At 40.5% G+C, this 21,756-nt stretch overlaps 1 protein-coding gene across 4 annotated transcripts in view; it reads left to right on the forward strand.

The window, feature by feature from the left end:
* The window catches only part of ITPRID1 (ITPR interacting domain containing 1), a 67,650-nt gene that overhangs the window by 9,371 nt on the left and 36,523 nt on the right, over positions 1-21,756 (forward strand). For 3 of the 4 annotated variants that reach the window (XM_034761128.1, XM_034761130.1, XM_034761131.1), the window contains 5 exons: positions 6,776-6,827; positions 7,855-7,941; positions 8,536-8,738; positions 16,632-17,221; positions 18,796-18,850. In XM_034761128.1, coding sequence (XP_034617019.1) covers positions 6,776-6,827; positions 7,855-7,941; positions 8,536-8,738; positions 16,632-17,221; positions 18,796-18,850 — 987 coding nt within the window. Of the gene's footprint in view, positions 1-6,775; positions 6,828-7,854; positions 7,942-8,535; positions 8,739-10,302; positions 10,379-16,631; positions 17,222-18,795; positions 18,851-21,756 lie in introns of those variants that run through there. The other variant, XM_034761132.1, reaches the window with a different exon arrangement.

Here is a 21,756-nt window from a genome sequence, read left to right on the forward strand (position 1 = left end):
GGGTTAACTTTAGTCAGTAATGGTAGATATTCTACATCAGATAGCACATCCATGATTAATAAATAATCAGTAAATGTTTCACCATTTGTCTTGTTCCTCTGAAGAATTGTTCATTTGTACAATACTAAAAGGCACAGCTCTCCATTTGTCTTTGCATCTGCTGTGTAGAGCCTTTCATCCATAGGTAAACTCTCTGTTCCTTCTCCCTCTGGAGTCTCAATCAGAAGACTCCCAAACTAGTACTCAGCAGAGACCTCTTTAATCTCCAGATCCTCGATGGATGTAAACTTGTGTATCTCCACTCAAGTCAATGGAGATACCTATGCAGATTTCTACCAGTGGATGATCTGGCCCACCGAGTTTTTGTGGTTTTTGATTTGATCTGCTTTAATTCTTGCTTTGATTGTAACATCTCTCCTAATGTACTTGTTAACTGAGGGTAATAGATCTCTGGGTTATGTCAGTGACGGGGGAACATGAAGGGGAGCCAAAAAATCCAACCCCTTGTTCCCTTTCAGATATGTAAGTCCACCAAAGCTTTCAAATCTTGAGTACCTGATGTGGATCCAAATAACTGCTTAATAATGCTGCTCAGATTCTAACATGGTATTCTCAACTTCCTATTTGCTCAAAATTAAGGGTATGTCTACACTACGGGATTAATCCGAATTTATATAATTCGAATTTTGGAAACAGATTGTATAAAGTCGAATTTATGCGGCCACACTAAGCACATTAATTCGGCAGTGTGCGTCCATGTACCAGGGCTAGCATCAATTTCCGGAGCGTTGCACTGTGGGTAGCTATCCCATAGCTATCCCATAGTTCCCGCAGTCTCCCCTACCCATTGGAATTCTGGGTTGAGATCCCAGTGCCTGATGGGGCAAAAAACATTGTCGCAGGTGGTTCTGGGTACAGCGTCACCCCTCCCTCCATGAAAGCAACAGCAGACAACCATTTTGCGCCTTTTTTCCTGGTTGAACACTGCAGACGCCATACCACGGCAAGCATGGAGCCCGCTCAGCTCAAGACAGCAGTCATGAACATTGTAAACACCTCGCGCGTTCTCATGCAGTTTATGCTGAGCCAGGACCAGAAAAACGAGGCGAGGAGGCGGCGGTGACGGCAGCGCAGCGACAAGCGTGATGAGGACATGGACATGGACACAGAATTCTCTCAAACCGCGGGCCCCGGTGCTTTGGAGATCATGTTGTTAATGGGTCAGGTTCTATCCATGGAATGCCGATTCTGGGCCCAGGAAACAAGCACAGACTGGTGGGACCGCATAGTGTTGCAGGTGTGGGATGATTCCCAGTGGCTGCGAAACTTTCGCATGCATAAGGGCACTTTCATGGAACTTTGTGACTTGCTGTCCCCTGCCCTGAAATGCCAGAATACCAAGATGAGAGCAGCCCTCACAGTTGAGAAGCAAGTGGCGATAGCCCTTTGGAAGCTTGCAACGCAAGACAGCTACCGGTCAGTTGGGAATCAATTTGGAGTGGGCAAATCTGCTGTGGGGGCTGTTGTGATGCAAGTAGCCAAAGCTTGAGGTGCTGCTATGAAAGGTAATGACTCTGGGAAATGTGCAGGTCATAGTGGATGGCTTTGCTGCAATGGGATTCCCTAACTGTGGTGGGGCGATAGATGGAACTCATATCCCTATCTTGGCACTGGAGCACCAGGGTACCCAGTACAGAAACCGCAAGGGGCACTTTTCAATGGTGCTGCAAGCACTGGTGGATCACAAGGGACGTTTCACCAACATCAACGTGGGTTGGCCAGGAAGGGTTCGTGATGCTCGTGTCTTCAGGAACACTACTCTGTTTAAGTGACTGCAGCAAGGGACTTACTTTCCGGACCAGAAAATAACCGTTGGGGATGTTGAAATGCCAATAGTTATTCTTGGGGACCAGCCTACCCCTTAATGCCATGGCTCATGAAGCCATACACAGGCAGCCTGGACAGGAGTCAGGAGCTGTTCAACTACAGGCTGAGCAAGTGCAGAATGGTGGTAGAATGTGCATTTGGCTGTTTAAAAGGTCGCTAGCAATCGTTACTGACTCGCTCAGACCTCAGCCAAACCAATATCCCCATTTCAGAGTAGCAGCCGTGTTAGTCTGTATCCGCAAAAAGAAGAACAGGAGTACTTGTGGCACCTTAGAGACTAACAAATTTATTAGAGCATAAGCTTTCGTGGACTACAGCCCACTTCTTCGGATACATCCGAAGAAGTGGCAGCCCACTTCTTCGGATACATCCGAAGAAGTGGGCTGTAGTCCACAAAAGCTTATGCTCTAATAAATTTGGGCTGTAGTCCACAAAAGCTTATGCTCTAATAAATTTGTTAGTCTCTAAGGTGCCACAAATACCCCCATTGTTATTTCTGCTTGCTGTGTGCTCCACAATCTCTGTGAAAGTAAGGGGGAGACCTGTATGGCGGGGTGGGAGGCTGAGGCAAATTGCCTGGCTGCTGATTACGTGCAGCCAGACACCAGGGCGATTGAAGAGCACACCAGGAAGCGCTGTGCATCAGAGAAGCTTTGAAAACCAGTTTCATGACTGGCCAGGCTACAGTGTGAAATTTCTGTTTGTTTCTCCTTGATGAAAACCCGCCCCCTTTATTGACTCATTCTCTGTAAGGAACCCACCCTTCCCCCAGCTTGCTTTCAAAGGAAATAAAGTCACTATCATTTAAACATCATTTATTCTTTATTAATTGATTATAAAAAGAGGGAGAGAACCCGGGTGGGGTTTGGGAGGAGGATCAGAGGGAAGGAAAAGGCCGCTAAAAAGGGTTAAAAAAATGACAGCCTTTTGCTTGGGCTGTCCACATGGCTGGTATCAGGGAAGATCCCTGCTAGCCAAATGCGAAAAGCTCTGGGCCAATTCCCCCCCACCCCACCCTGTGCTTGGCTAACTGCAGGGAAGGATTTCTTTTCAGCCACAGGCAAACAGCCAGTAGGAACGGCCACCTCTGTCCCCTTAATTAAATTCCCGTATTTCAACCAGGTTACCATGAGCGATATCACTCTCCTGAGGATTACACAGCGAGATAAAGAACGGATGTTGCTTGAATGCCAGCAAACACCGGGACCATACGCTGCCAGGTTTTGTCATGCAATGATACCAGATTACTTGCTGCAAGCATGGCATGGTCAATTGTCCTACCATGGAGGACGGAATAAGGCTGCACTGCCCAGAAACCTTGTGGCAAGGCTTTGGAGTACCTCCAGGATAGCTTCATGGAGATGTCCCTGGAGGATTTCCGCTCCATCCCCAGACACGTTAACAGACTTTTCCAGTAGCTGTACTGGCCACGAATGCATCCCAAGTCCTCAGGGCAAAGTAATCATTAAAAAACGCTTGCTTTTAAAACAAGTTTTATATTTTAAAAGGTAAACTTACCTGAGATCCCTTCCAAGGGATCATGGTCTTCGATACTGGCTTGGGAGGGTTGGGAGGGTACTTCAGTCAGGCTGAGAAAAAGATCCTGGCTGTTGGGGAGAATGGAGTGCTGGGTGCTCTCCGCAAGCTCGTCCTCCTCCTCCTCCTCCTCCTCTTCCCCGTCCGCAGAATCCTCAGGTGTAGCTGATGAGATTATCCCCGCCTCGGAATCCGCGGTCAGAGGTGGGGTAGTGGTGGCGGCCCCCCCTAGAACTGCATGCAGCTCGGCGTAGAAGCGGCATGTCCGCGGCTCTGACCTGGAGGGACCATTTGCCTCCTTTGTTTTTTGATAGGCTTGTCTGAGCGCCTTGACTTTCACGCAGCACTGATCTGAGTCCCTATTGTGGCCTCTCTCCATCATGCCTTTGGAGATTTTTTCAAAAGTTTTGGCATTTGTCTTTTCGAACAAAGTTCTGCTAGCACTGAATCCTCTCCCCATATAGCGATCAGATCCAGTACCTCCCATACTGTCCATGCTGGTGCTCTTTTTCGATTATCGGCCTACATGGTTACCTGTGCTGATGAGCTCTCTGTGGTCACCTGTGCTCTCCACGCTGGGCAAACAGGAAATAAAATTCAAATGTTCACTGGGCTTTTCCTGTCTACCTGGCCAGTGCATCCGAGTTCAGATTGCTGTCCAGAGCGGTCACAATAGTGCACTGTGGGATAGCTCCCGGAGGCCAATACCATCGAATTGCGGCCATACTAACCCTAATTCAAAATGACAATATCGATTCTGGCGCTACTCCGCTCGTCGGGGTGGAGTACAGAAATCGATTTTAAGAGCCCTTTATTTCAAAATAAATGGCTTCGTTGTGTGGACGGGTGCAGGGTTAATTCGATTTAACGCTGCTAAATCCGAATTAAAGTCATAGTGTAGACCAGGCCTAAGAGGTATAGAACTTCAAAATGAAATTTCCTCTTATCGTCTCTTACTATCCAGCATCTTCTGTGCTGCTAAAGTGTCCTAGTCCCTTTCAAGTATTAGATACTACATTTAACCCTGCAAAATGTATTCTTTACTGCACATATGTAAGTACATCTTTGCCTGTGAACACAGCACCAATTAGCACTGTTGTTGGCTGAGAAAAACCTTTTTGTTTTGTGTTGTTGTCATAAGCTTTTTCTGACTGATTTCTAAAGGGCATTATTTTCCCAAAAGTATATTCCAGCTCAGTAATCAGATGAAATGTTTTCAGAGTCTAGAATAAATGCATTTTTAGAGATCAGAAAGCGTACCTACTGTACCATCACACTACCTTATGGCCTCTTAGTTTGAGAATTTGTAGGTTTTCTTTCTATATATCCACTTACAATCCCACTCTGCTGGTTTGGGGATCTTCTGATTAAGGCTCAAGAAGGAAAGGGAAGTGGAGAGCTCACCTATGGATGAAAGTCTACTCAGCAGGTACCCTCAGATGCAAAGATAAATGGTTCTATGTTGTGTCTAAGCCTATTGCTGACAGACTAGTTATGTTCCATGGCTACTCAAAACACTGAAAGCTACAACCATTTCAAATTAACCCGCAGCAGCAGCTTCCACAGTGCTGTATTTTTACATTGGTGGTGCATGTGTTTGTTTCAATCCCAGTAACACACACTATTGAGGAGTTTACTATAATGTTAAATTTCTGTTGGCAGGGCATCAAGTTCTTTTGGAAGAAAAAATTGGCAAGCCCTATCAAGGAAGAATTCTAATAACTTCCAACATTTTTTTTTCTTTTGCCTTTGACAGGCACCCAACATTTTTATAGTGCATCTCCAGCTTTTGATTGCATGAAACCGGAAAAGAGTATACGTTGTGTCATGAGACAAGTAGCAGATTCTTGTGCAAATGGAGCACAGAGTTTGCTATTAGAGGTTCTGGTTTATGTTGCCATAGCAATTACAGAATGCCAATATCCTTTTTGTTCATAATTTTATTGGTTATCTTTGCAGCGAGTAAACCACAAGAATTTGTGTTAGGATTTATGAGCAGGAAAGTAATCCAGTAGAGAACATGAAGATGCTTTTTCCTTTCTTTGTAGACAAAGCTTTGTTAATAGAAAGCAAATATTTAAATCTCGAGAAAAGAGGTAAAAAGATATTGGCATGTGCCACAGAACGGCATCTATTGTTAACCACAGGAAAATATTCTGCCCCAACTTCCAAGCAGCAAGGAAGATTTCGAATCCATGGAGTGTGTTATTTCATTGTTGGGAGGAGCAATGAGTTATAACTGACACAGCACACTGTATCCTAATCTCACTTATTTACAGTAGTGAGCAAGGTTATTAGATGGTATAAACAAAGTGTACTTATAACTTCTAACTGTAGCACCCTGGAACTCCAGTAACGAGTGTTCAATACTTCCAGTTCATAGCCAGACTGTTTCTCTAACAAAAACTATTTCAGCTGCTCTGTGACTGTTTTAGCTCCTCCCCAAACACATTACAGATTTGATCCAAAACCTAGTGGAGTCAATGGAAAGACTTCCATTGACTTCACTGGGCATTGGATCTGATGTTACGAGATTGTCTACACTGGAAAGTTATACCAGTATAAGATAAAGTGTGAATTTAAATAGATATAGTTATCCTAGTATAACCCCCTGTGTGGATACTCTTGTCCCTATGAAAATTTAGCCCTCCTGATTCAGGTGAAAATCAAAACTTCAACAAAGCTTGGGGATCAGAATCTTTACAACAAAAAAGGAAACTCATTTAAGAATTGTTCCACATAAATATAAGGAGTTTGGTATATACTGTTAATGGTGCACCACATCCAAAAACATCTCAACAGTCAACCTGTGGAATTCTTTGCCAGAGGATGTTGTGAAGGCTAAGACTATAACAGGGTTCAAAAAAGAACTAGATAAGTTCATGGAGAATAGGTCCATCAATGACTATTAGCCAGCATGGGCAGGGATGGTGTCCCTAGCCTCTGTTTGCCAGAAGTTGGGAATGGGCAACAGGGGATGGATCACTTGGTGATTACCTGTTCTGTTCATTCCCTCTGAAGCACCTGGCATTGGCCACTGCTGGAAGACAGTATCCTGGGCTAGATGGACATTTGGTCTGATCCAGTATGGCCATTCTTATGTTATCTATTTTTCCTACCACTGAACCCAATTCAGTGGTTAGGTAGGTTGATCATCAGTGGCTAACATGCTCTGTGGGGTCCTATCTCACATTTGTGTGACAATGAAGTTAAAGTTTTCACATATTTGCTGCTTTTGCTAAAATAACATGGTCATACAATAAAATAAATCTTACGTTTGTTCTAGTTTGACAACATTTCTGTCCTGAGAGGCATTAGGAGTACAAATATAAATGTATTTTCTTATTTGCAGTTTCCTTGGCTAACCCAGGAATGGTGCAAATGACTGTGCAAAGCTATATGAGGTAGGTTTCAGACAATGCATGGCTATATTAGATATAAAGGAAGGAATTTTATTTTTAATATTTTCAAAGAAACCACAAAGTTTTTTTCTGTAGATACACCTCTACCCCGATATAACGCGACCCAATATAACACGAATTCACATATAACGTGGTTAAGCAGTGCTCCGGGAGGGGGAGGGGCTGCGCACTAAGGCGGATCAAAGCAAGTTCGATATAACGCGGTTTCACCTATAACACAGTAAGATTTTTTGCTCCTGAGGACAGCGTTATATCGGGGTAGAGGTGTAGTTGTTTTGGGTTTTTTAACATTACTACGTTAGTACAAGACATAAGCAAAATTTAAATCTTGTTTAAGCTGTATCTTGTGGGGCAGCTTGGAAGGATAGAGAATGGACCAACTTTTCATCCATAACTATATTAATGACCTTAATCACCTTAGGTACATGTGAGTAAAACAAAGTCCATCTATTACAGAAGCATTAAATTTGTGCCTTAGAAAAAGACTACCAGATTACAGAATGTTCATTCTACAATGAATAGCTCCTTAAAAACAAGCATTATTATCCAGATTATTCGTTACAAATACAGTCAGAAACCTTAACTATGTAAAGAACTGAGATGTAATTTGAAATGTAGTTTCTGCTGTTGCTACTTAGTGAGCCTATTCTATCTGAAACTTTGTTAACAGCAATTATATCCTTTAGAAGTAGGTGGCTAGAGAAACTGTGCTCCCTAAAGGTTCCCCAAAGATTCACCATCTGTCAAAAGCGAGACATTCTGCCACCTTTATAATTAGCATTTACTGGTACCTAACACCTACATTCTAACACCTACTGTAACATACTGTTCTTGAGAATAAGTGTATTGCCATAGTATCATACATGCTCTTCTTCTACGGCCTTGATATTATGTATCATTATAAATTAAGACAAAATGCAAATGTTTACTCTGGAAAAAAATCATAATGACATCCCAAAGGACCCCAAGAGTAAACACACTTCATTGTTACTTTTTCCAACTCCTGTAGATCTCTGCATCAATTTTCAGAAACTCCTGTTATGTCAAGATGGAACAGTTTCAACTCATCCCATTCTCTTCCTAGTGCACCGAAAAGGTTAGTAATTTCCAGATATTTTCAATCCAAAGCGGTAGGGATTAGTCCCATTTAGAGAATGACAAATATATGAGGATTAAAAACCCAATAAATGGAGTGTAAAAAATAAAGATACATGACACCCATTCCTGTTCCCATTGAAGTTAATGGGAGTTCTCTCATTCACTTCAATGAGAACAAAATGGCCCTCCACTGATTAGTAGGCACCTGATACAAAGCTTTCCATTGACATCAGAGGTGAGTATTGAGGCATGTTTGTAAGGCAATGTGAGGAAGGCTGAATTGCTGTAGCATGTGTCTTATCTATTCTATCAAGGATAGAACGAGGATTTCAATCTATAGGAATATCAACTTCTACATATGTTCCTCTTGCTGAGTACTCCGCCTTATCTTTCCACTCTAATGCATCCCTGGGAGAAAAAATCATGTGCCTCTGAACTGTAAGAATATAACTACCACTAATGGAGTAGTGTGGGGAGAGTGAGATGGAGGAAGGAAATAGAATTTCTGAGCAAAGGCAAACCATGTAATAGCTAAACAAAAAGAAGGGTAATGTCAGGACAGTGATATGAATTGTCTTTGTTTTATCCAAAGCATCACTGAATGGTTGCAGCTCTGGGAAAAGGATCCAGTTGAGATTCTGCTGGATTTGGGGTTTGGAACAGAAGAACCTGACATTTGCACTAAAATCCCTTCTCGATTCATCAGTAATGCTTCAGTAGCAAAAGGAATCAACATCCGAGTCTTTCTGGAAGCTCAAAAGCAGCGTATGGACATTGAGAATCCCAATTTATATGGTAAGTGTTCGTCAGAGATGCAACAGCAGCAAATAAAGTGGGGGTTGTGGAGGCAGGGAGAGGACCTTGAGAGGGAAAATTAATGAGACCTGGGACCATATTCGGGGGACATAAACACAGTTCTGCAAACTTACAGCATAACTTCTTCCTGACATGGTTAATACAACTATGATTTTTTAAATGTATCTAACCAGGTCTTCTAACATAACTGTTTTTATAGGGTAAACAGGCCCTAAGATGTAATATCATCTACAACTATGTTAAAATTTGCTATCTGGGCTGTTATTTTTTAAATTCCATTTATTACTTATATAGAATCAACAATACACCATGCACTTCACAGACACGTTCTTTACACCAAAGGAGAACCATGATAAAGCTATGTTAGAGATTTTTTGTTTTTAAGCATAGGTCTGGGAGACACATATTTGGACAATCAGTGTTTTAACATATTTGCACCTAGTGTTGTTCTATCTTCCAAGGATATTGAAAATGTGAAAGGATTCAGAAAAGAGCAATAAGAATAATTTGAGGACTGGAAAACCTGGTTTAGAGTGAGAAACTTAAGAAGATCAATCCATGTAACTAATCAAAGAGCAGGTTAAAAGGTGGTTTGATCACAGTCTAAAGGTACATATGTGGAAGAGAAGATTTCAACAATCTACCTACCAATGTGGTATTTTGAAGTCTTTAAATGAAGATTGAAGGATCTTTCTAAAAAATATGTTCTAGCTCAAATTGAAGTTATGGTCTTGATGCAGAAATTACTTGATGAAATTCACAGGCTTGTTTTTTGCAGGAATTCAGACTAGATGATCATAATGTTCCCTTCTGACCTTACAATCAATTACTCTTTAGTATCGACAGGATTTTAGGATTATGAGCACACCTTGTAATCTCTATGGTCCAATTTCTAATACAAATTCCCCCATATTTATGCTGAAGACTACCTAACTCAAATAATAGTCCCATTGAAGCCAATGGAGTTACATATGAAGAAGTGTTAAAGTATCTACCATGAGTAAAGCTACCAAAATCTGGACCCATGTTTCTTAGTATAATTCAAGTAACTGATGTTTTGTGCCCCATAAATACCAGAGGTAGATAGATTACTTCACTACGTCACTTATCTTTACTCATTCTTGTCTTGCTGCCCTTTCTCATGCAATTAGGAATGCTCTGTGGTGTCAAGATACTGCAATCCATCTTCTTCCAACACCCTCCCAGCACTACACCCTGCCACTAGCAGAGCAGTGAGGATCTGTTCTTCAGGCTCAACATTAGAACTGGTTGACATTTTTCAAATTTTGAAATTACAGATTTTGATTTTTTCAAAGGAAAGGGAGATTTTTTTCACACTGCCCTCCTTTTTTCTACCAACTTTATTCAGTACATATGCCACACACAACTGATCACACCATTCCCTTCCTCCTCCTGTTGCTCAGACACCCCTTCCATTTTTTAAAAAAATCTGGACTACACTTCCCAAGTCTGCAATTCTTATTCTTGTACAGCTTCCACTCCTGTCTGGTGCACAATGATAGCCAGATGACCTCAAGAACTTCAGTTTGCTCATGAGATGCTCACTGAGGCAGGATCTCATACATGTTGGCTGCCTTCCTATTCAGAAACTTCATCAAGTAAGCCGTACATTATTGAATGAGAAATGCAACAGAAATGTCCACCCTTACAGAAAATGTTTCATAGACCCGTGTGCCCATCTAAATGTTTACAGCAAACCCACACATCAACAAGATTGTCATCCCAGATGGAGGAGAGGAGAGGGAAAGAAGAAAATCAATGAGAGTGAAAGGAGTGAGTGAGGAGGAAGGGCAGATTAAAGGAGGAGAAGAAAAGTGAAAGAGTGAAGGAGAAGAGGAAAAGAGATCAGAACGAAAGAGCAAAGGATTAAGATCTAGCTTGGAAGAGAGAAAAGGAGTGGATGACAGAGGAGGAAGAGATTTGTCTGTCTGACTAGGCAGAGTGGTCTCTCTGGGGTTTGTTGTTTTTTTTAAATCTCCCAGTTATTAATTTCCCAGTGAAGTCTTTTCTATTTGGGTTTCCCTGTTGGTGGGAGAATAAACTGTGGGTTTGGCTTCCACAGTAAAGTTAGATTTATTATTTTCCTGGGTTTCTAGATCAGTTTAATTGCTGATCTGACCTTTTCAAATGCAGTTGGTTATTATTTGTTGATGCTTCTGTTTGATTGGTGGTAATTGATTTTTCTGTATAGTCACTGAGCCAGATTTTCAAGAGCTCAGCAATCCTTTGGGCATCTAAATAAAAGCCAGAGGTGAAATCCTGGCTCCATCTAAATCAATGGCCAAACTCCCATTCACTTCAATGGAGCCAAGGTTTCAGCTCTGATTTTTCAGAATAGCTCAGCAGCCAGCAGCTCCCATTGTGACACAGATGGCCAGATTTTTATAAGAGCTAAGCACCAAAAATGCTGAGCTGTTTTGAAAATCTAGCTACTTATTGTGGTGTCTAAATAGGAGCTGAACTCTTTAGAAAATCTAGCTAGTTCAAGTCATCCTCAGATGGGAAAGGACTTTGCTGGAAATGAATAGCCAGAAAACATAAGTCTTTAGAAGAAGAAAAACATGTCAGTCAAATTTCTCTCCTTTCTCACTCACTCCGTTTCCCGTCTGTTTTCCTCTTCCTCCTTTTTGATTCTCTGTGCATGTCTGATTTGAGAAACTTTATAGTTTGTACTCATGGATCATCAATCTGGAGGTTCCCCAAGTTATTCTGCATCATATTCTGCATTTCTGAAGCTCTTCTAAATATCCCTGAAAGATAGTTTAATATTTTGACTATAAAATCCAGAGTGCAATATATTTATTGTGTGACTCACTGGAACAGAGGAAAGGTTGCTTAAAGAGAAGGAGGGCATATGTGTTAAGATCTATCATCAGTTTCTGGTTTTTTTTTAATTCCTAGAGCTGTTCAAATATTAGAATTTCTGTCCCAGGGAAAATCCCAATACACCAAAATTTGTTAATGTCAATATTTTTTGTGAGATGGAAAGTTCAAAAAATTAGGATTCAGAACAGTCAAAACATTTCAGTTCAACATATTTGATCGAGGGCTGTCAAGCAATTAAAACAATTAATTGTGATTAATTGTGCGATTAATCGCACTGTTAAACAATAATAGAATACCATTTATTTTAAAAATGTTGGATGTTTTCTACATTTTCAAATATATTGATTTCAATTACAACACAGAATACAAAGTGTACAGTGCTCACTTTATAGTTATTTTATTACAAATATTTGCACTGTAAAAAAACAAAAGAAATAGTATTTTTCAATTCACCTAATACAAGTCTTGTAGTGCAATCTCTTTATCATGAAAGTTGAACTTACAAATGTAGAATTATGTACAAAAATACCTGCATTCAAAAATAAAACAATGTAAAATTTTAGAGCCTGCAAGTCCACTCAGTCCTACTTCTTGTTCAGCCAATCGTTCAGACAAAAAAGTTTGTTTACATTTGCAGGAGGTAATGCTGTCCGCTTCTTGTTTACGATGTCACCTGAAAGCAAGAACAGGCATTCTCGCGGCACTGTTGTAGCCAGCGTTGCAAGATATTTATGTGCCAAATGCACTAAAGATTCATATGTCCCTTCATGCTTCAACCACCATTCCAGGGGACATGCGTCCATACTGATGATGCGGACCGACGCATTTTCACTTTCATTATCTGAGTCAGATGCCACCAGCAGAAGGTTGATTTTCTTTTTTGGTGGTTCAGGTTCTGTAGTTTCTGCATTGGAGTGTTTGTTGTTTTTCTAAGACTTCTGAAAGCATGCTCCATACCTCACCCCTCTCAGATTTTGGAACGCAGTTCAGATTCTTAAACCTTTATCTCCTGTAAATGTAAACTAACTTGTTTGTTTTAGCAATTGGCTGAACAAGAAGTTGGATTGAGTAGACTTGTAGGCTCTGAAGTTTTACATTGTTTTGTTTTTGAGTGCAGTTATGTAACAAAAAAAGCTACATTTGTAAGTTGCATTTTCACGATAAAGAGATTGCACTACAATACTTGTATAAGGTGAATTGAAAAATACTATTTCTTTTGTTTATCATTTTTGCAGTGCAAATATTTGTAATAAAAATTCGAATTCAGTTACAACACAGAATACAATATATATGAAAATGTAGAAAAACATCCAAAATATTTAATAAATTTCAGTCGGTATTCTATAGTTTAACAGTGTGATTAAAACTGCCTAAATGACAATTAATTTTTTTAATCGTGATTACTTTTTTTGAGTTAATTGCGTGAGTTAATTGCCATTATTCAACAGGCCTAATTTGATCCAAAGAAAACATTTCAACATTCACAAATCTAAAAAATTTCCTTTCATTTTAACATTCATCTGTGTCCTCCTGAGCTTCCGTGGTGCCTCATGGGAGTTGTAGTTTGGGTGCCTCATGCACCCATTCTTTTTTATGGGCTGGAGTCCCCAGCCAGACTACATCTCTCAGATATATTGTTGTCTTATGACTCCCATGATCCATCATAGCAGTTCAATCAGAGGGGAGACTGCAGTGCATCATTGTAGAGCTGATCTGAAATGAAGCATTTCAGTTCGACAAACCAAGATGACATGAACCAAAATTAAATATTTCATTTTGATTTTCAAAAGAGTAAATAAAAATTTAGATTTTGCTTAATTTTTTTAAATGGAAATATTTTTGCAGAAACCTCATGTTCCATTTAAAAAACATTTTGTTGGAAAATTTCCAGTCACCACTAAAAACGCCAAAGGCCCCGTATTCATTTCCGTGATGGCCACTTATGAGATTCGAAATCCTTATAGCACGGTCTTCTAGACAATTTACCTTGGGACTTAGGTAAAGATAAACTAAAATGTGTTTTTTTTTCCTCTCAGCTATTTAAGACCTGACCTTACAAATTCTTAGACACTGACCAAATTACACATGCAATATAACTGAGTCAGTGGGCTTGTTTGCAACATAATTATCCTGAGACAATTACAGCACAACTGCAAATTCTGGTGTCTCATCTCTATTCCTTAAGGCGGGGTAGTCCATTATTTTTTTGTCAAGGTCTAAATTTCTTGGTCAAGATATAGTCAAGGTCCAGGCTGAAGAGAAAATAATAAGAAAACAATAACAATAATGATAAGTAGTAAATAAAAAGATTTCGGTGTTAATTCAAAAAGCATCTGGTGGTCTGGATTTGGCCCGCAGTCCGCCTAATGACTACCCCTGACTTAGTCTCATCTATATTACAGATTTCAGCTGTGTTGTAAATAGCTGTGAGGATAACTGTACTGTTATCAGGATCTCACAGCTATAATGTGAATAGGCCCCGATTCACATGAGTAGTCTAATTGTCTTCAGTGGGATTGCATGCATGGGCAAGGATTACTTGAGTAAGGATTGGTAGAGTTGAGTCCTTAGTATTTAGGAAAAGAGCTAAAAGCTCTGTAAGTAATGTGGGCTAAATTCAGACTGCTCATCTTATTCACATGTTTAAACATTACTCCTGGGAGCGATCCCACTGAAATCAATGGGGTGGCCTGCATGGGGAGGATTAAGCAATGAAGCAATGTTAACCTGATGTAGTTTCTCCAGTGACTTGGTTGAAATCGGTGCAGTTACACAAGGGATGGATTAGATTGTGCATTGATTTCATTCACAATTAGTGAATTATTGTTTGCTTCTCTTTTTCCTCATCATTTGATTCATTCATTAGCTATCAGAAACTGAGGTCATTTTTGACACGTTGTTTTGCTTTTGCAATCTATATCAAACTATAAAAGGTGGTTCTGATTTAAATTAGAAACGTTAGACCATTCTGTCACTAATAATTCAGAGGAGATTAGAAGTTGGCATTTTTACATCCTGACACGGTTAACAGCCTAACAATGTACAATACTGAGGATATATGTTTTATTCGGGGAATATGTGATGGCATCATTGATATGCAAAGCCATGAATGGCTCATGCCATCATCCCAAACTCATGCCAATAAAACCTTTATATCACAAAATACCACTCTGTACTCTGTCTACTGATAGATCCAATTACTAGTTTTTAACCAGAGCTAGTGAGAGCTTTGTCATCATCCTTAAAAAGACTTTGGGATGGCAAAATCCTCCTCTGAAGTTAAAAATCAGGCAGTGTTTGGAAAAACATGAATCTTAGAGAGAAATGATACCAGTCAGGAATTATATGTCATGATACTGGTCCTCATGCACAGGCCCAGCTCAGATCCATGTTAAATATCCCCTTGTTGTCTAATCATCAGTGAAGCGGCTTCAACAGTCTGCATGCAGAATATATGCAATAAATTTGGCTGCTCACTAGGAGAACTGGAAGCCAAGAATGTTAGAACTTTGCCATCTATTCTCCTTGGTGAATTTCTCAAGGAATCAGGAGCCCTTTTGACATTTTCATTGCCTCAGGAAGGGTTTGGGGCACAATATACAGACAGAGGTGTTGTAGCTCCTTTTATCAATAACCTGACAACATTTTACAATAATGGAAAACTCCAAAATTCTTTGGTTTTTTTTTTTTTTTGGTAAAACAGATGAAAAAGTAAAACATTTCCCCTTAGCTGTTATGCTGTGGAATAATATTCGCCAGCAAATTACAGAGACTTAATAAGCTTAACAAGCTGTGGGAACCTTATGAAACTTCTGTGTGTGTGCATTCTGCTGTGTCTGTGGAGGACAATGCACTTCTTGTTTTCTGTTGCTCTGAAAACAAGAACAGAGCCTCTAGGGGTTGTATTGATTAATACAGTGAACTATTTATTGAAATAAATTACAGTACTTAATCACTACCAGCTAAAGGGTTTATACATTTACGGAAGTCTTGGATGACAGTCAACTGTAAATATTTGAGAACTGATCTGATACCTTTATTCACAGTGAGTAGCACCGTACTCTGAGTGGACCAATTGAGCTCAGTGGGGTGACTCATAGTACAAATCGCTATTCAGTCTTAATACTGGAATCAGATCTGGCTTATGGTATTTGAGAACTTGAGGCTTGATTCTGCAGTGCTTACTTATGCTGAGTAGTATTAACACAAGTAGATCCAATGAACTCAGTAGTGAAACTGTTTCTATAAGTACTACCTGATTTAAGAGTTGCACAATCAAGCCATTATAACCCTGATCCTAAACCCATTTGAAGTCAGTGGAAAGATTGGTTGACTTCAGTGAACTTTGGATCAGGCCCTTAATGTGTTCATTAACAGTGAAAAGTTTTAAAATTAATTATGCTCCAGAAGGTAGTCAATTGTTTCAAATATACAATTCATCTTAATTCACATACATGTAACATGCATGGCCCCAATTTAGCAAAGCACTTAAGCACATGTTTATCTTTAAGCATCTAAATCCATCCCTTTTCAACAAAACATTTAGGGAGTGATTCTCATTTACATTAAGGGCCTTTTAAGTCCGTGTTAACTGCCAGCATGGAGTATAGGGCCCATAGTGTAGCTCAGAAACACGCTCTTTAAAGTTCAGTTTAACCACGTTTCAATTCTTTGCTGAATCTTTGAGTCTCAAGTTAGGCTCCCAAAGCCATATTCATGCATCTCTCTGTGTACACCCTGCAAATTTTGGTTGCAGAACTTTGGAAACCACTCTTCAAAATTTGGCCTTTAAAATATGGATAAAAAAGAATCCATAATAAAGGGATCTGGAGAAGCCCTAGCATTCATTTCCCAAAGAAACCTGTTATTTGAAAAATTCCCAGCCTCTCTGAAGAAAAGCAGAGGGGAAAGGCTGAACTGCCGTGACAACTGTGTGTAACCTGATAGCGTTAGTTTAGGTCATGACCGCATTATTCTTTTCTGTTTTAACAATGGGTCTTTTCATCCCTTTCCATCAAACTGAAGGACGTTTTCGACAACTGGAAGTCTTGGATCATGTGACTAGTGCCTTCTCCTCTTTGCTGAATGGTGTTAACACCCAGCAACAGAAATCAGAGGAGAGTAATGGGGAAGAAAAGAGCATGACGGACATTGAGAGGAACAAAGCTGAGGCCACACGAGCCAAGCGGAGAAGGCTAGGTCATCTTCTGAGAAAAGCTTCTAGACAGGCAACAATACTGCAAAGGAGCGCTCAGGCTTCTGGAAATTCAGAGTCATTCAAGGATAGAGAAGAACAGTCTCCCACCTATGCTGAGATGGACCGGCGCACAGCAATCAGGACAGGCTTTTCTGAAAATAATACCTTGGTGGGTCTGACAGAGGAACAGTCTTCCACTGAGGATGATGCACTGACATTATCACAGCTGCCACAGGCTCCAACAGGGAAATCTCAGGTTTATTCATATATACCTATAAAGCAGCCCCAGCTTCCTTCTGCATTGGAGATGGCTGTCAAAGACAGACCAAGGAAAGAGTTCAATTTGCTCTTGACCCACACACTCAGAAGGGTGTCTGGTCTAAAGGGCAAGCCTCCAGATTCATTTGAAATGGAAGAGGTAAGGCAGATTTCAATGTACTGTATAAGGACAATGTGCATGTACAGATGGTAAATACAAGTGTAGATCTGGCTTCTCTCGTCCAGGATGAGAGCTAAAATATAATGTTTTCTAACATCATATGCCCGCACCAGGGAGAAAAGCCAGATCCCTTTCTCTGTGTGTTATAGACTGTTTAAGATTTTCAATTTAGGTTAAAACTACTGTCAAAAAATTTGGCACAGGTGTTTCATAAAAAAAATCAATGGTGTCAACAAGTACTGTTGTATAAAATGCCAACATGCTTTCCAGCAGTTGTTCCTTAAGCTCTGTGTCCTAAAAACAAGCTCATTCAAAGCAATAGCTTGTCCTCTGATCCACATTCCATGGCATGGCTCTAGTCCCTGATGTTCTGCTGTCAATACATTTTAGGAGCAATGGGAAGCAGATCAGAGTCAGCGTGGTGCAGCATAACCTGGAATGTTTGTCAATCCTAGTCTTATATAAGAACAGTGTGCAGTTGCAACAGTGGGATCAGCTGGAGTGTGTCTGGTCCCATTGCTGCAGAAAGAGGTCCAGAAAGGCTACTGCCCTATACTGGCAATTCTAATAGGATGCACAGAGGAGCAGGCTTATCTTTCCAGCCACCCAAAGACTAAAGATAGGGGAAGGAGGCTAACAATTAGGGTCTCCCTGAGGAACCAAGGAAATGGGGAGAGGAAACAGCCAGCAACCCACTACTGACATTTGGAATTTGAGAGAGAGAGAGAGAGAGAGAGAGAGAGAGAGATGGCATGCCTCCTCCATAGAAGATGGCAGCAGATTAAGGAAGGTTTCCACTTTCAAGGGTCATCTTGGGGAGGTGGGATTCTGGATCCATGGAGAGGAGGCTCGTTCATCCGAGTCCTGTTTCAAGTTTTTCTTTTGCTACAAGAGTTTTGTCCCAGCCTACATTTATCTATATGTTCTACAGTGGCTAAGAAAAATGCTAAGCCCTGACTGCAAGGCTGGGGTCGTGGTGCTGTCCTCCCCCATCCAAGCTTGCAGAGAAACACATGAAACACTATTGTACCTCTCTGAGGCGGTGTGGTTCAGCACAGTGGACTAAAAGGTCCAAACTAGCCGCATACATTTTGAAGAGCATCTAGCACAATGGAGGCACCAATCCCTATACGGGAGGTTTGGGTGCTTCTCTAAATACATTCTCTGAGCAAAATCCTGCCCTTCCTTACACCTCATTGCAAGAATTGCGCCCCATAGTCTGATTTATGCTAATAAAGGCACATTTTCTGAGGGGCATTTGTTTGAGCCAGTTCAGTGGCAAGAGCTTGAATGTATAGTATAGGCGTAGGGGGGCCTTTGTGCATTGATAGTTAAATATGGGAGTTGGAGGGTGACCAGGACTAGATCCTGGCTTAAAAGGCGAAAAATTTATACAATCTGAAGAGAAACCAGAGCTAAACAGTAATAAAAACAAGAGCCACCAAAAGAAGACTTAACAATATTTCAGTTGGAAATTCTTAATTCTAAAAGGGAAAATAGACTTGTAATAATAAATAAGCTGGTTTTGCTTTTGTTTGTTATTTTTGTCTCAGATCCAGAGCTTTGAGGATGAAACTCCAGGGGGAAATCTTCATGACAGCACTTCAGGTAGGTATTAAGAAAAAATGTAGCTTTAAAAAAAATTAATTTTGCTGTGTATGTTTTCTAATTTCTCATCTCTTGCAGAAAGCATTCTCTAGCTGCTCCTACCATCTATGCAGTTTGGATGCACAACTATAAATGTGCCAACCAAATGAGCATTCCGCGTAATAAAATAATGTGACTTGCAAGTACGCACACCAAGTCAAAGGGGCTATATGTGTGTGTGCCTAGAGGTCTGCTCATACACAACTCATTGCCAGGCTGGGGCCTGTTTTAAGTGCTTAAAGGGTTAAAGCACAAACTGCTGGACCGACGTAAAGTGGAAGTGTGTCTTGACATCCTGTGGGAGGACCTGAGTTTGAGTCCTGAGTTCTTCCTGCTAGAGAGATGGATGGGAAGTACTGGAGAAGCAGGCTGCTCAGCCTCCAGAACAGGGAATGTCTAGCAGGGTTCCTCCCTCTAGTTGTATTCAAAGCAGCAATGACAAACTCCAGAGCAAGGGAGACTCATTATGTGATTGAGCTTGAGAGTGGCAAGGAACAGACAGCAAGGAATAAAGGGAGAAATCCTGGTGGGCCTTACCATATCATAATAGAATGATATTGATGATTTAAATGCAAATCCATATTTAGTCACATAAATAAGTAGCCTGATATCCATAGATGCAAATCATCCATACATCCCATTGATTTACCCAAGAGTTGACATCTCCAAAGGTGACATCTTGATGGCAGTGTAGTCAATAGCACAAGTCCTGTTGACTGCAGTGAGGCCAGGAGTTCACCTCAAGTGCGTAAGCTTCACTTAGTAAATGCTAGAGCTGATCAAACTATTTGCAGTGAATAATTTATCAGACAGCCTTTCTTTCTTTCTGTTTCCAAATGATCTGTGAGCAGGTTTTTGTTTGAATGGTGTGTTAGTTATACATAATCGTTCAATAAACACTGTATGTGGGTGTATTTCAGCTTACGGATTGTTCGTTTTGGTCCTGTCTTTGGCTGTTCACGATGGGCCTGATCCAAAGCCCATTGCTATCAATGGAAAGACTCTCAAGGGTATGTCGACACTGCAATAAAACACCCGCAATGGCCCATGTCAGCTGACCAGAGCTTGTGGGGCTAAAAAACTGCAGTGTAGACATTCAGGTTCAGGATGGAGCCTGGACTCTGGGACTCTCCAATGACCAGCCTGAGTCTAAATGTCTAACCGCTAATTAAACAACCCCACAGGCCAAGGCCTGTGAGCCTAGTCAGCTGACACAGGCCAGCAACAGGTGTTTTTATTGCAGTGTAGACATACTCTCATTGACTTCACTGGGCTTTGGATAAGGTCCTCCTGTTTGCTATTCATGGTGTATTAATCACCTCAGTTACATGGTATTGTTTTGTTTCTGCTTCCTGAATGACAACTGACTCTTTATAAATCGAGACATGCTCCCACACCAATGCACAAATAATCTGCATACTGGTATTCACACAAAGAACAGTCATTCCCCAACATTTGTGCAAAGAAAACCTCATTTGCACAAGTATTCACAGAGAGTGACCACAGCCAAACCAATTCAGGATTTGCTAAAATGCTCACAAATAGAGTTTCCTACTATTTGTCAAGCTCCAGTGAATTACTGTACCATGCAATGACAAATAGTATTAATTTCTGCAGATCACATAATTATATTCTTCTCACTAGGTACCCTGCATTCTGGCCTAAAACACAGAAATAAGCATGGTCTTTGTCGAGTTTTCATGGTACAGTATATAGAATGTGATTACTTTGCCTATACTGACAGCAGTGCTTTGTCATCCAGTTAAATGGCCAACCAATATCATATAAGTAAATAGTATAAATATTATACTAAGCAGGGGTCGGCAACCTTTCAGAAGTGGTGTGCCGAATCTTCATTTATTCACTCTAATTTAAGGTTTCGCGTGCCAGTAATACATTTTAACATTTTTAGAAGGTCTCTTTCTATAAGTCTATAATATATAACTAAACTATTGTTGTATGTAATGTAAATAAGGTTTTTAAAATGTTTAAGAAGCTTCATTTAAAATTAAATTAAAATGCAGTGCCCCCCAGACCGGTGGCCTGGACCCAGGCAGTGTGAGTGCCACTTGAAAATCAGCTCGTGTGCCGCCTTCAGCACGCATGCCATAGGTTGCCTACACCTGTACTAATGTCTGTGACACAAGGTGTAGTTCCAAAATGTTATTTCAGCATGTGATTTAAATTCTGGTTTTTCTCTGTTGTTATGGTATTATTGATACTTGTCTTAATTTCAAAGAAGACAATGTAGGGCCAGATCCTCTAATGTATTTAGGTACCTAACTCAGAATTGTGGATTCCACTGGGGGCAAAGTACCTAGAACATTGTACCACTGAATTTAAGTCCCCTTTGTGGATCTAACCTTAAGGCCCCAATTCAGCAAAGCACTTAAGTATATGCTTAATTTAAATTGAATAGTGATGAACTTAAACACGTATTTAAAATTAAGTATGTCCTTAAGTGCATTCCAGTACAGGGACAGACTTAAGCACATGGTTAAAGCCACATGCTGAAGTGTTTTTCCAAATAGGAACCTAATTATGGAAAACAGCCCCAAAAGTGAATTCTAATGTAGACTGTAATCTCTTTGGGGGCAGGAACTGTCTGTTACTGTGTTTGTACAGTAACTAGCACAATGGGACCTCTTTCTCAGTTGGCCAGCAGGATCTATTGTAAGAAACGTAAGTTACAAGCATCTGAAAATCGGGATGGAATGGAAGCTGTTCCACTCCATTACCTCTGGATGTAGTGCTAGGTGCTGAAGAAGTAGGGCTAACTAGCAACAGAGTATTTTGCATAAATGGAGCATATTAGAAATGGGTGACTTATTGAAGTACTTGCCCTAAATGGTCTTTTCCCTTGGTTC

This window comes from Trachemys scripta, chromosome 2, assembly GCF_013100865.1.
Source record: "Trachemys scripta elegans isolate TJP31775 chromosome 2, CAS_Tse_1.0, whole genome shotgun sequence".
Classification (NCBI taxonomy): Eukaryota; Metazoa; Chordata; order Testudines; family Emydidae; genus Trachemys; species Trachemys scripta.